The sequence below is a fragment of the Hippoglossus hippoglossus genome, chromosome 3 (genome assembly GCF_009819705.1).
Source record: "Hippoglossus hippoglossus isolate fHipHip1 chromosome 3, fHipHip1.pri, whole genome shotgun sequence".
Taxonomy (NCBI): domain Eukaryota; kingdom Metazoa; phylum Chordata; class Actinopteri; order Pleuronectiformes; family Pleuronectidae; genus Hippoglossus; species Hippoglossus hippoglossus.
In genome coordinates this window covers 18,686,728-18,702,838 of record NC_047153.1, presented here as the reverse complement: position 1 = coordinate 18,702,838, position 16,111 = coordinate 18,686,728, and the positions used below count along the sequence as shown (strand labels likewise).

At 40.3% G+C, this 16,111-nt stretch overlaps 1 protein-coding gene across 2 annotated transcripts in view; it reads left to right on the top strand.

Moving 5' to 3' along the window:
- Positions 1-16,111, top strand: part of ush2a (Usher syndrome 2A (autosomal recessive, mild)) — a 198,975-nt gene that overhangs the window by 31,018 nt on the left and 151,846 nt on the right. For both annotated transcript variants that reach the window (XM_034581476.1, XM_034581477.1), the window contains exons 11-15: positions 1,319-1,540; positions 5,572-5,665; positions 13,155-13,350; positions 13,780-13,910; positions 14,076-14,283. In XM_034581476.1, the coding sequence (XP_034437367.1) occupies positions 1,319-1,540; positions 5,572-5,665; positions 13,155-13,350; positions 13,780-13,910; positions 14,076-14,283 (851 nt within the window). The remainder of the gene's footprint in view (positions 1-1,318; positions 1,541-5,571; positions 5,666-13,154; positions 13,351-13,779; positions 13,911-14,075; positions 14,284-16,111) is intronic.

Genomic DNA, 16,111 nt, shown 5'->3' with positions numbered 1-16,111 from the left:
ATGTCATTTAAATTACACTTGGTAACAGTTGTAGTATCACTGCCAAGTTAACAAAAGGCCTGCACTGGAAACAAAAGTCCTGTCTGGAATGTACTCTGCATTTAAAAAATACTTCAAATCATTATATCATTATATTTTTATTATTGCTCTGAATAAATGCTTGCTTGATTTTTTTTAATGGTTTTGTTCAACAGCACATGAGTTGCCAAGTTGCTGTGCTCTCAAGTGTAACTAGTTGATTAATAACCGATGATCGGTTGTGCATCAATGTCAGGGGGGGAGCAGTTGTTCATATTCAGATCCATGCAACTGGTGCAACATCAGGGAAAAGTGTTTGTGACTGAATCAGAGCATACATGTGTTTTTGTGTGTTCATAGGTACGATCAGGTGTGTTTTTCAAATTAAATTTCTATTGCTTATCAATATGCAAACACTCAAACACAAAACTCACAATCTCAAGCAGAAACACATGATACTGTAGATATAATTACACTAAGGATGTGTAGCCAATATAAATGCTGGTGCACACATGTATTCTACAGTATGTTTGCAACCATAAGTGTGATGGTGCGTACACAATTTGTTATTTACCAGGAGCCAGATGACCATAAACACACATGCATGTATAAAGAAGTGACCTGATTAAGTCTTTAAGCATTACCTGAGGAGGAAGTGGTTGCTACGGGGAGTGAAGCAGAGAAAGACGGTGAAGGAGAAGACTAAAGCAGTGATGACAGAATAACAGTAGTTACATGGCACTAGTGTGTTTGGTTGTGTTGTATTATTTGCTGTACACTAGCCTGACCAGTAGCAGATTTTTGAGGCTGATATCAATATTGGGAGTTTAAAAAAAATCTGATGATGGTTTATTGCCTGATGGTGTTTTTTTTTTATCACAAATCTCAATCTTTATATACATTTTTTGTTTATATTTTTTAATATGTTTTCTTTAAGAACTGTGACCAAGATTCAGATACATAGTAAAAGGGATGTTTTAAAGATCAACTTGTTGGTTCTCTCTGGCCACAAATCTTTCCAAATTTCTTGGATCTATTTGCGAAATATTTGTATTTCGCTTAAACCTGCTATATTCATCTGACCAGTTGGTCAGTCTGTTGTACACCTTATTATATCTGATGATAATGCACCTCTGCTGAGTCGAGATATGACTAACATCTCCTCAAAGTTAAAAGAGTATCATTGTATTGAACATCTACATTGAAAATAAATCATATTATAGATATCAGATTTTACAAACAATCATTTTTTGCTAATGCTCCATTGGTTTAAAGTGTGTTTATGTTTCCTGTTTTCCAGCGATGTGCCTTTCTCAGGAGGCAACATCACATTCAGCCTGTTGACCCCACAGCCAAACCTGAGACCAGGCTACAATGACTTCTACAACACTCCTGCCCTGCAGAAAATGGTACATGCCACCCAGGTCAGGATACATCTGAGTGGACAGTACCACACCAGAGAGGCCGGCGTGAACCAGCGACACAGATACTACGCCATCAAGGAAATCACCATCAGTGGCAGGTGAGGGGTTATATATATTTATTCAGACATCCACTTTCATCCATTTGTTTCTGGGTGTTGTTGTTTGTGTTTGAGATGTTGTCAAGAAAGAAGAAATTGAATTGTAGGCAAAGAAGTAGACCGTTCCCTACATATAGCAAATATAGCTTTTATATCTTAAAGTGCAGATTTGTTGTATTTAATGTCCTTTCTGTTTCAGTAAATGTTCACAATTTCACTATTTTTAAGTAAATGGAACCAACATGCGTAGAACATTTCCAATTTGTTAGTAGGTCTCCTGCCACTAACTATAATGGAGTGCTGTAATTGTTTGAAAAGAACAGTTGAAGTTGAATCGTTTCAGTGTCGTTTTGTTCTAAATGAGTGATTGTAGTTTGACCTGTAGAAAAATATTTTGCCACAGACTGTTGGGTTTCAGTGGAGCCTTTTGAGTAATTGTGAACACATCTCCATCATTAGACTGACAGTGACTTTTTTATGACTGCGGTAATTATGGGATTATGCAGGAGGCAATCATCTCTAGCTCTGTCTCCCCCTCCTCTTCCCTCTAAGCTGTTTTAATTAGTCGCTTGTTACAGTAAAGTCGGAGAAACAGAGACTCAGAGCTGCTGAAATCTCATCTGTGCATTCTTCGTCCCTCCTTCTCTCCCCCTCCTTTCATCATACTTCTATTTCTCTTTCTCTTAATTCTTTATAAAGCATGTAAATAAAATGGAAGGAAATACACTCACTACTTGATTATGTGTGTCTTTGTATATCTCATGCATGAGAATTTAATTCTATGTGTTCTGCTTGAGGTTTCTTCCTCTTCTTGAGGTTAAATGGGAGTTTTTTTCCCTCCCCACAGTCAAGTGTTTGCTTATTGTGGCAAATGTTGGGTTTCCCTATAAAGGTCTTGACTGTAAAGTGCCTTGAGATAATGTATGTTGTGATTTAATTGAATTGAATTAAACAAATCCTCCTTTACTACAGAAACATAATTCAGCCAGTGAGGTCATGTTTTCCCCAGTGTGTTTGTTTGTTGGTTGGTTGGTAAGTTTGAAAGCAGGATTACGCAAAACCACTGGACAGAATACCAGGAAACTTTGTGGAAGGATGTGGTATAGATCAGGAAGAACCCATTACATTTTGGTGCAGATTTGGATCAGACAGATCGAGGTTTTTCACATTTTTAACATTGCAAAACAGTACACATTTCAACATTTATCTCAGAGAATAATTCCTGGATCTTGACAAAAGAATCAGGCATATTCAGGGAATTGATATTTATGAGTGTGTATAATTCTGAGCAGATCCAAATAAACATCCAGATCTACTGAATTTAAATGTGGTTTCATAAGAGGACTGTTGGGCCTTGGCGGAGGTTTGCACTATGTCATTCTAGTTCATGAAGTAAATAGAAGAAAGTTTTTATGGCTCGACCTCTATTAGACATTAAAAAAGTCTAGTAACAATATATCAGTGCTACCCTAATCGTGCAATGCTAATATATGGCACAATTATCAATTTCATCATGATGATGTAAATAAAAAATTATTACATTATTAGTGTGGCATATCCAGTTTAAATGGCTGTTAACATTGTTACTGTTGCAGACTATGCAATTATTATTTATTAGACATCATAAGAGGAACATGAAGATGGTTGAGCCGAATAAAGAAAGTATTTAATGGGATATGACATGGGATGTCACTAAAGGATAAAAGGTCAAAACTGCTTCTGGTACCCCAATAATAGTTAGAGATTCCTGCTACAATCTCAGCTGAACCTGAAGCATGAATTCTTTTTTATTGTTTCAGCCTTGTCTTTGCATGTTTCATCCATAAATTATAGTTTGTTATAATTATAGCAGAGATGCACCTTTTCATTCATAGCACTTATGTTTTTACCTGTGTTGTTGACCTCTTTTTTCATTTTCTATACATTTTAAATTAACTATGTTTTTCTCAGGACCACTGTGATCACGTTGTACACTGTGTCACACTATTGCCTTTTAGATGCTTAAAAACTAGAATGTCACTCAGTCACTAAGTCACCTCAATCACTTCTAGATATCAGTCCTCCTAAATATGTCACATTTTTTATAATTAAGATCTGTGAATTATTTTTTGAGGCATTTACAAAGAATTCCTGGACCCCCCCCCCCCCCCCCCGATATTCGAATCTGCTCCAAAAGATAATGGGTTCTTCCTTGGCACATTTCACACCCTTCCACCAAGTTTCGATAAAATAGATTGAGTAGTTTTTGAGTTATCCTTCTAACAGTCAAACAAACAGCAATGAAAACGTCACCTCCTAGGCGGACGTAATTGAAAAATCACTTTATTCTTTTTGCGAAACTACATTTTTTTCATTTTAACCACATCAGTTATCTTCTAAACCGATAATGTACGAGCAAATTAAGTTACAATTTAGCAATTTTCTTGTCCATTCTTTTCATTTTTACGTCAGTGAATCAAATCGTTGTTGCACCTCAAAGTCGACCACATACCACCACAGAAATACTTCAGTGTTTCTGTGCGACTAAAACTGTTCCTTGGTTGCACCGGTGCGTCGTGTTGCTTCTCTTATCTCCCCCCTTTCAGTCTGAGAGCGGAGTTTACTCTCACACTCGGAGGCCCCTGCTGGCCCTGCCCCCACTCACTCACACTCACACACAGACAGACAGTGAAGCAGAAATAAGGAGAGGACGTTAATGTTAGTTTAAGAAGAGTGGCAACAAAAAGTGTGAATACAGGGTTTCCACTATACGGACCGACGCTGTAAAATGATTAGCGCTGCTGCTTCAGGATCAGATCAGAAGCAGCAGTTGGTTTGTACCATGTCAGAGTCTCTGTCTGAGCTTCCTCCCTCCACACTCCTGCTGACCTGCTCTCACTTTACACTTTAACAATAAACACCAACACGAATCAGAAGTTATAAGGGCCTGAACAGTACTGAAGTTTACTTTGTGTTTGTTGGATTCGCTCAAGAGATTATGAGACACGTATTTAAACACATTGAAAGAAAGTCCAATATTTTGTGTGCTCGTATTTCACCTGTTACATGACTGGAACGATTCATGATCCAACATCATTGATCAATTTGATATCTATATATAGATCGTCTGTTTGAAGAGCAACAGAGACACGCACGCACGCACGCACACACGCACACACACACACACACACACACAATCCTAGAGGAAATGCTGGAATACTAACTTAATACAATAGAAAGCTAAAAGCTCATCTAAATCATAATCCCATGAAGTTTACCGAGCTGGTAACATATATCCTGTGCCAAAGGTTTAACGTTTATTCAAGAGCAATTTTTGTCAACAGAGCCAGAGAAAATTCAAAATGATGACAATAATATCAGTTATCGAAATAATTTCTGGGACAATTATCATCTTACTAAATGTATTATTGTGACTGGCCTACCTTAATAATTATAATAATGCACTGTTGACAGCTCTAGTTCTCAGAGAATTTCTTTCATATCCAAGCAGATTTGGTATTGTACAAAACACATTGACTCTGCGTTAAACTAATTGATCCACAGGAAAGACTGTACTGCACTTAACACATTGTTGATTTGATTAGAAAAAGAGAAAATCTTCAGTTTATTATCTGGTTCAGAATCAGATTTGATTAATTTAGCCGTCGTGCAACAGAAAGTGACACAAAGAGAACAAGAGGTGAAAGGATACAGAGAAGAAAACCAAAAGAGAGAAAGCCACTGAATATCTGAATGAATAATTAAATGACTGCCGTGCTCTCTGTGTGTGTGTGTGTGTGTGTGTGCGTGTGCGTGTGCGTGTATGATTGTGAGCGAGAACAGTCTGCTACGTGCTACGTCGCTCTGATAATTCTCAGGATGGCATTTATAAATGTTGAATGGCAATTTCCTAATGGTACTACTGCTGTTCAATGGATGACAGACTGCTACTTCGTTTGTGTTTGGTTTTTCATCATACTACACAATTTGAGATTTTGATGAGCAAATTTGTGTGATGTTTATTTCTCTCTCTTTCTGTGTCATCTGGCCAGATGTGAGTGTCACGGCCACGCAGAACACTGTGATACCAGTGTCACACCTTACCGCTGCCTGTGCCTGCCTGACAGCCACACAGAGGGAAACAATGTGAGTAACACACACGGGATCACAAAACAGTAAATCCAATTTTAACCTTTTTTTAATGGTGAAGTCTTACATCACACACCCAGTGTTACTAGATTTTGAAACACATGTTCCACCTTGGTTTGTTTTCTCGAGGAATTTCTTTTCACAACTATCTATATCAGTATTGGATCCTGAGAGTCATCATGTGATGCTCATATCAAGTTCAAACGTATAATCTCCCCCAACGAAGACAGTACACTGCATGTTGTTAAAGTTGTTAATGAAAATTGTACATTATTTTAAATAGTTTTAATGAGATCAGCCCTGTTGGTGCAGGACTTTTAAAAGGGTTGAGTAATTTGTAATAAGTGAATTTGTGATTTCTTTACATTTTGAATTAAATCTACCATCAGGTGTAATACACTTGACATATTTTCACATTTCCTTACTTGAAATGCGGTGACTGAGCTTTTGAACGCTGTGGAAGTTAAACATGGCTTTTATGTCCGTCCTTATATGCGTTTTGCAGAGAAAAAGAAGCCTTGAACTGAGTTTGTTGTCAGGTATGAATCCTTCATGAACCAGCTCTAACATAACACGATATGCCACATTATTCTGAAGTCCGGTCACAGTTAATACTGGTATTCACGCCCTGGTACTGTATGCTGCAGAATGTTAGTGTACACTTTGATTCTCAGACTGGTTTGATCTAACCCAACATCCCAGGAACGGTACTTGTAACAAAGCTAATACAACTTGCCAGGTAATAGTCAGCACCATCCCAACAAAAGCCTCCAGTCAATCAGCAGTGAAAAGTTCAGTATGACTGCTTCACCTCACTGAAGCCTGCATTATTCACTACTTATATATCATTCATACACCACCGTGTATGTGCATGAGTGTGGGTGTTTAAACACTTTCATACTCTCATAACAAACTTTCCTAAACATAAGCATGTATTTGGTAGTGTTTGTCTTACATGGACCCATCGATATAGAAGAAGAAGCAGTCACACACAAGAGTTGGGCTGATGGACGTTACCATCGTCAATGGGGGCATCACAACGTGGCTCAGATGTAGACAAATACTGTGGAAACCAATGATCATGTTATCTGCTGACAGTCTTTCTTTTTGATCTTATCATAAACAATTTTTACCGGCTGTGTCAGTAAGTTACTGCTCCTCTCTGTGTCTTTATCAGTCGCGCTGCGCACAGCCAACCGAATTGAGCCAAACACCATCTCCTCCGGGTCGCCATACATTGTCTAAGTTTACAATTCTGTTGTTTTTACCCAGTCTGAGTTTAAACATGTGTCCGATGACACTGTTTGTGTATGTGTGTGTGTGTGTGTGTGTGTGTGTGTGTGTGTGTGTGTGTGTGTGTGTCAGTGCAAGAATGAGATTTTACTACTAAGTATCAATCATTATTTGGTGATCAGTGTTGATATTGTGGCGGTCATTTCAAACAAATTGAACTGAAGTGGGTCAGAGACGGCAGCTGAGTCTGTGTGTGTCTCAGTGTGTTCCCTAGTCCCGTTCCCTAAACCATCACTATTTAATGCCAAACTTGGTAACCCTCACTGAAACCCTAACTTGATTCAGACCTGAGCCATAAAATCAAGTCTCAACCCTCAAACAGCCCTTTGAAAGGGTAAGGGCGGGCTTGAAGGTGGCTGAACAAAATATTGTCCACAAACACACAAAGGAATTTGACATTGCAAAGTAATTGCCATCAACCAGACTAATCTTTAAGAAATCCATCTGCCTCTCTTCTTTTTTTTTTTTTAAATCTCATTTAAACCATTTACATTTCTCTTTTTACGCACCATGTTTCCTCTTTCGTGTCTCGAGGTCCCTGTCCCACCTCCATCCTTTTCTCTTTGTCGATCTCTCTCTCTCTCTCTCACACTCTTCCTCTCCTGGGTCTCAGTTTAAATAATGTCTCAAATCGACTAGAACAATGACATTCCCTTAGCATGCATCTCTAATCAGCTCTTTTTCTCTCTCTGTTTGTCTTTCGCTCCATTTCACTCAGCCGTTTTCTCTAACCCCCTCCCCTCACTCTTTATTGCCTCACTATACTTCTAACTATTTAATTCCTTCCTGTTCCTCATGTTTCATCCCCGTATTCCCTCCATTTTTCTTCCCGTCTTTCTGTCCTTGTGATCTGTTTCTGTCTGTCTCACTTCTACATACAGTGAGTCTTTTGTTTCAGAGAGACGTGTCCAATATGGATATTTGTGCTCACGTGTGTGTGTGTGCGTGGTTGTGTGTATGTTTTATGTAAATTATTCCCTACAGCAGCTCAGACCTCAGTGTTTAAAGGAGTGTGGGGAACATGTGTATGTGTCTATACAGTCTTTTTTTGGTGTGTGTCCTGTGTGTGCGTGCATGTGTGCACTTTTCTTCCCAACCTGTCCATGTCGTCTCCCTGAGTGAATATTCAGGACCTTTCTTCTGTCTCCATAATATTGGAGCATAAAAGGCTGTGAGGAATATTAGCGTTTAATATTGCATGCGTTCTGTTGACTTGGATCGGCCGAGCACCATGACGGATGTTGTACTAATCTGCAGAATTTCCACAGTGACATTAAAGTGACAGAAATGCTCAGACATGTGTCAAGATGATCAACGGGGGCCTTGGAAGACACACACTTAAATTCTCTCTCTCTCTCCCTCTCTCACACTCACACACGCACACAAAAGCGCAGACACTCACCCACTTTCTCACTCTGTCTTTTGATTCTTTCTTATGTGCACTCTGTGTCAGACTTGATCTCTTATTCTGTCACTCTGTCTCCATACGTCTCTCCACATCTGATGGATTCAGTCGTGTCTGAAAGCTATATCATATATCTTATTGTACATGGAATCCTACATTTTATTTTATTAGGTTAGTATTTGTGGGGATTCAACGTTGTCCAATATTTGTGATACAGAAGCAAAAAGATGTCTTCTTTGTAAAAAAAAAAAAGAAAACACTACACTATCTTTAAAGTACTGTTTCCCTTACTGTACCGTTAGTAGAGATACTTCTAGCTGTTTATAGGTTCCGGCTGATTTTACTGTGGACAAATTGTGCAATCTTACATTTGAAATTTAGTCGTAGAATTGATTTAGCTCCAGTGCATGTATGGTTCGCTCATCTTGGAGCTGCTGTTAGGATTAATGATCAGGTGGATAGATTTAGTTTGAAGTGAAACAAGTACCTTAGTCACATATAAAGTGCAATCAGGCAACAGCCTTTTTATATGCAGTCTCCCTGTATACTTAATACATCAAATATATACTCCCTGAATCCCTTTGCCGACATTGTAATTTTTATTTTCTCATTATTATTTTCTCAGATTTTTTGATGTCTTTATCCTCTATCCTAATGTATTTTTGTTTTCAGAGTACACTTGTGTATATGTTATATTTTATCTTATTGTATAGCTCATGTTGGTCTCTGTGTTTCTACCGTTGCCCAATGTGAATGTTATTCTTTAAAAAAAAGAAGTGCGATAATGAAAAGATTTTGTAGAATTAGATTAAGCTGGGTAAGTGTTAGGATTATTCATAGGTATTTAAGGTATATTTTGTATATCAATTCTGAAAAGTACACTCTGTGTTTCTGTTTGTATCTCTGTGTGTGTGTGTGTGTGTGTGTGTGTGTGTGTGTGTGTGTGTGTGTGTGTGTGTGTGTGTGTGTGTGTGTGTGTGTGTTTGTGTGTGTGATAGATATTGATGGCTAGTGACGTTAAGTAGCACTGCCCAGGATCCCTTCTGCTAAAGTCTGCTTCAGCAGCAGATTTTCACCTACGCTGGGGTTAACCGGGTTAACTTCAGATACACATAACACAGGCCTGTACACACAAACACGCTCGCGCACACACACCAGTGGCACAACCTTTCCAGTGAGAGCGTGAAATTGGTCGTGGCATTTAGGATAAGATGCGTTTCCCCAGCAGATTAACAGAGGCACATACACACAGACAAATACACATACATACACACACACACACACACACACACACACACACACACACACACACACACACACACACACACACACACACACACACACACACACACACACACACACACACACACACACACACACACACACACAAAGATGCTTGTGACATACCATCTGAATGTCCACATATCCATTAGTCTTCTCCTCACTCAGCAGATTTTGTCGAAATATTCCGAGTGGAAAAAAATATGTTATTCTTTCCTCTGACTCACAGTCCACAACACACACACACACACACACACACACACACACACACACACACACACACGCGCGCAGCTTACATTACACTTGGAAAGAGTAAAAAAACAAAACCAATAACCACATAACAATATTAATTGTGCTAAATTTATTATATGTTTTCATAAAAATGTCCTGAATGAGTTAAGTTTATTTGAATCTCCATAAGCCTTTGTATTGTTACAGTTACAACTCTTCCTGGAGTCAACCAGATTCATATCCTGCCACCATTTTTTTCCCCTCCACCAAAGAGGTTATGTTTTTACCCCTGTCTCTTTTGTCGTTTGTTGGTTTGTAAATGAAATCTTGCTAAATGTAATAGACAGATTATCACGAAACTTGGAGAAAGGATGTGGTGTGCGTAAGGGAGGAAATCATACATTTTTTGTGAGGATCTGATCAGGGAGTGGATCCAGGAATTTGGTTTCACATTCTTTTTCAGGGAATAATTCATGGATCTTGATGAATAAAATTCAGATTTCTTTAAGTGTTTGCAATTTGGTGCAGCATAATTGAATTGATGGGGACTGTTGGGCCTTGGTGGAGGTTAGTGCTCGACTGGCATTCTAGTACTAAACTGTCTGTTCTGTCAAAGTGTTGAAAACAACAAAATAAATGTTGAATTAAGAGTCCGATTGTTGATAAAGTGCCTCTCCATCTGCAGAGCACACTTTACCAATGTTCTAAAATAGGTTTACTGTTACAGTGAAGTGAAAACGTGCAGGAAGATAAAAGCAAAAGAATTGAAACCATGTAAACTCAATCTTCAGTATCTGCTGTCCCTTTTCGCTGCTGGTACTGTGTGCAGATGATGGAGTGCCATCAAAACCTTTTGTATAAAGAAGAGAATGAACGTGTGCACTCTTCTTTTAACTCCCGAACACCAGTCCCTCGACTAATTAGCAGGCTGGGAGAGAGGGAAGGTAATGCAGTGTTGAATGAAAAGAAAGGAGTAGAAAGAAAAAAAATTCCCTCTCTTTCATTTGTTATGGTAATATTTCCTGCTCACATACTCATCGCGGCTATGGGAACGAGCAGTCGGGGGATAGTAGAGACAGGGGGAACCAAGTGAGGAAGGGGAGAGGTGGGAAACCGGGAGAGATGTACGGAGTGATTTGTTTTTGAGAAAGACGGAAGATGGAAGAGGAAGGAAGGGTGGGAAAATGGAGGAGGCACCGGGATAGAGGAGACGAAAGAGGAATGAAAAGAGAGATATGGGAGCAGAAAACTCGCTGCATCTCGCTCTTCAACTCCTCCCCGGGCAGATGAGACGCAGGCTGAGATGTAGAGCAAGCTTTTTGTTGCAGAAAGAAAAGTACCTTTGATAAGTGAAACATTTTGAGGCACAGGGCTGCAGATAGACAGGTAGGCGAACAGAAAGACAGATGGGCAGAGGGGTAACAGAAGCATGTACAAACAGAAAAGCAGGTAGTTACTGTAGGATACGACAACAGCCAGAGTGGAGGCCAAACAGCTTGACAGACAGATGAGCAGGCAACAGACACAACAAACAGGAACATGCAAACAGCCCTGCACTCCTGTGGAATTACATGTCCCGAGACACGCTCCTGTGTGTGTGTGTGTGTGTGTGTGTGTGTGTGTGTGTGTGTGTGTGTGTGTGTGTGTGTGTGTGTGTGTGTGTGTGTGTGTGTGTGTGTGTGTGTGTGTGTGTGTGTGTGTGTGTGTGTGTGTGTGTGTGTGTGTGCGCGCGCGCGTGTGTGGGTGTGTGGGTGTGGGAGGGGTCTTTACAGGCTTGTTTCTTTTTGTCTGGTGTCTCCAGAGAATTGCATGCTGCTTCGTTAGTCCAGAGCATTGTTATTAACAAGATCTGTGTTTAGACACACACACACACACAGAGAGAAATGCAAACCCTATTGCTCTTGTGAATATGTGTTTTATTTTCCCTTAAATCTGCTTTGTAAATGAGCATCCACTGTCTCTTGTTTATATAATACATTTTTTTTACCACCAGTTTAAGTTTGCCAACTGTTGAAAGTTTAAAAGCTACACATGGGGTCTTTTGTCCTCTTCACATTCCAAGGATTTTGTTCAGGATCTTATTGTCCTCTCTTTCTTTGTCTTCTGTTTTTCCTGTTAATGTCTTTCCCACATCGTGCTTATACACTTGTTGTTTTTTTCTCTCTCTGTCTCCTCTATCTCTCTCCCTGTTATTTAAGTTTTAAAATATGAATGCATTTTTATCAGTCTCCTGCATTTTTCTCATCCTCCGCTTCTCTCTCGTACACAAATATGAGCATCTTCTCCCATTCCCATCTATGCTCTCTCCCCCCCTCCCCTTCTCATCCCCCTGCCCCCCTCCTCCCTCCTCCCTCTGTGTCATACATAATAGGCCCGGTGCAGGTCTGCATGTGTCACACATGGGAGGAACTCCTGTGTTTTTTAATACATTTTTAATCCCACCATTTGATGCCCCCCTTGTCCGCCATAATTTGTACTGACTGCTGAACAAAATCAAAGGCCTTGTACTCGCTGGTTCTTGCCTCTGCAGCTCTGTGCTACAGAAAAATGCATTTTTTATATCACTTCCCCTCCCCCAACACACACACACACACGCACACCTTTGTATGTTTATTTTGACATGAAAGTGTGCCTGTGTGAGAGCTGTGGCTGTAGCAAGTCACTCCTCATTAGTGGTCTGATGAGTGTATTGGTTGGGGGGTTACTGACTCTTTATCATATAGTACAGAATACCTCTGTGTTTTCTATTCAGTTTTATGTATTATTCTCTTCTCTCTTTAGATTTAGATTAACATGGACCACTGATTTTTCCTCTCTTCATATCCCCCATCACTCATTCTGTTTCTTTGCTTCTCTCTGTTTCTGTGTCAGTCTTTGTTCCATCAGAAACAAGTGTTTCACTTGTCATGGGGCCATTTCTCTATGCTCACATGTGTATACAGTAGTTCTCAGTGAATGCACAGTTTATGACATTTATTTCATTGCTTAACACACATGGTTGTTTATTTCTGATCTCTTGTCAAGGGACAAGGGATTGTTTTTGATTTTATCACTAGGTCTGTTTTAATTCAAATGAATGTGTTGTGGTCTCACAGAGGGAAAAGTGCTTTTGATTGTATTCTCAAATTCACTTACTGTGTTAGAATCCTAGTATGTGAATCCGGTTCTTCATCATTAGAAAAAAATACAACTGGCAGTATATTCAAACCGTGCAGTATATTATGTATTAAAAATGTATATCTGTATTTTAATATAATATGTTGCTGTTTTATACAGTGTCAGCGTTGTGCGCCCCTCTACAATGACAAGCCATTCAGGTCAGGTGACCAGCTCCAGCCTATGAACTGCCGGCCTTGCCCCTGCCATGGCCATGCCCTCTCCTGTCATTATGATGTCAGCGCTGATGACCAACCAGATGAGCATTATAGAGGAGGAGGGGGCGTCTGTGACAACTGCATGCACAACACCACAGGTACAGAGTTTGTTACAATAATTACCCTTTCACATTTTTAACCACGTAAATATAATGCAAAAAAACAGTTAATTAAAGGGTTCTTGTCAGTTTAAAAAAAATGTATATTATGGTTTGGCTACCAATTCCCAGAAATCTAAATATCACAAGCAGTTTGTTAAGCAGCTGCCTATATCTGAATCCGTGAGCCGTTCAGATTTGAAGCCCCATCTGCTGCAGGAGAGCTTCTTTGTTGTGATGCAGATTGGACAAAGACAGACTGACCATTGGCAGCACCAGTAGAAATCCAGCCCGTGTCTGTGGCCAGTTAAAACATTCGTAAACCTTTTACTGTCTTCAGCAGGCAGGGTTCACCATAAACTAGGCAGATGTCAACCTGGACAGACATGCTCTCTGTCTCATCCTGTGTGTGTCTCTTTTCACCATCAGGCAAGAACTGTGAGCTGTGTATAAGTGGGTTTTTCCGGCTTGAGGAATCTGATCCCACTTCAGTTGATGTGTGTCTGCCCTGTAACTGTCACACTGCTGGGACAGTCAACGGCAGCATGGAGTGCACCCAGGTATACAACAAAAACACAAACAGCAAATTGTAAACCTCATGTAACTCTAAATGTGATGATTGAGTGTTTTTAAAACTGTTGAAAGGAACTCAAGATCAGTTTCTTTTCTATTGCTGTTTTTTCTTCTCTTTCTCACACCTCTCCCTCTGGGTTTCTTGCCTCCAGGTAGGAGGTCAGTGTCGGTGTAAGGTTGCAGTAACAGGCCGCCGCTGCACCGACTGTTTGCCTGGCTGGTATGGTCTTCAAGCCTCAAATCCAAGCGGCTGCGTCCGCTGTAACTGTAGTGACACTGGTGTCATCAGCAGCTCGACAGCAGCGATTCCCAGCTGCAACCAGGACACGGGACAGTGCCAGTGCAAACCCCATGTCACAGGTAAACAAACCGCTGAAGCCCACCGTCCACCACTTATCTATTAAACATGACTGGTGCCCAAAATTGTTTCTCTTACAAAATGTCCCAAAGTATTTTGATAACTTTGCTTTTCATGACAACAGCTACTGTTTAAATGTCTGTTAATGGCATCTTAATTAATACGTAGGCTCAGTGGCTCACGGGGTGCACACACACAACAAGCAGGAGTGGATACACCAAAACACTTGTGTATACACACAGGCATTAACACATCACCCAAAGTGTTTTGCCAGCCAAAATAAACAGGCTTTTCTGCTGGCGGTGCTTCCAGCCGTTGTGCTTTTCTTTGTGATAAATGGTTTCACTCTCTCCCCTGTGTGTCTTTGAAGAGCGCTTGTATGAAATGCAAAACCGGCCAACGCTCCTCAACTCAACGCATCATGGTTATTGCTAAGCCTCGCTATCAAGGGCCCACGGTTGTGCGTGTGAATGCGTGTGTGTGTGTGTGTGTGCGTGCGTGAAAACTTGGAAATGTGTACAGTATATGTATGAGGAAGAGTGTCTGGATGTGGCCATATGTAGATATTTGTCTCTGCCCAACTGTATGTATTGAATGTAAGTTTCCTTGTGTATGTGTTACATAAATGTTGAACATATGTGGTTGTGTGTATGTGTGTGCGTGTGAGCTTGCGCATGCATGCCATCAAGACCTAAGCTGGTATTTAATTCTCTAATTCAATGCCAAGTTGATTAAAACAAACTGCTGCAGCCCCTTGTATTTTTCACTCCTTCTTACAAGACCCACTTTCATTTTTTTCCCCCTGTCCCTGTTTGTTTGGTGGCTCCCACAGGTATTTTTCAGAAATTAGATTTGATTATGGCAATTTATTACTGCCAAGCTGATACTTTGAGTGGAGCAATGGCAGGCACACTTCAGAAGGACGGAATTGAAATGCGCGCACAGAGACACAGATACGCACATGCAGACACACACGCACCCTCATAACAAGGTGCCAGAGTGCATTGTGTACATAATAGTGTTTGAAATGGTGATGCATGAGCCTGTTAACCAGCTGGCTACTGATAAAAGGGCTGGGCCATGTCTCGAAAACACACACTCACATGCACACGTGCGCACCCCAGTACAAAAAAATCACCCTTTCTGTTCTGATTTAATATCTTCTAACACAGTGTTGGTTTTCTTCTTACTTTTCCCTTTTACTTCTCTAATCTCCTCATTTGTTTCTGGTCCAACTTGTATTTGAATGTCTCAAAACTAGCTGCACAAACAGGATTCACGCTTATTCAGCTCAATATCGGAAATGTAAATGGGAATTGCAATATTTTTGTAATAGCTGTGGGGTTCTTTATAATGTGTATACCTTAATTGGGGAACAAATCGTACAATATATCACATCATTGTTAGCTTTGTAAGCATCAGAGTGCCACCCTGCATATTTACCACACTCAAATGTACACACACACACACACACACGGAAATTTCGTCACTGCACTATAATGAAATATGATCTATGGAGAGAAATACATTCATATCTATAAAATCATTAAAGTGGGCAGACCAGGGGGAAATGCCAAGTGTCTGCCACACACTGAGTAAGACGCACATTATTAGACACACACACACACACACGGTCATGTTCCCTTACACAGTTGTACAGGTATACTCTCATGGAAGCATGTCCACGCACACACATTCACACCCACCCACGTACGAACACTCGCTTGCTCATAAACGGCGGTGGTGACTGCGTAGCCCCCAGGCATCCATTTAGGGACAGATTGCCTGTCATGGAATACGTATGGCATATTCAAATAAGCCCTGCGCACA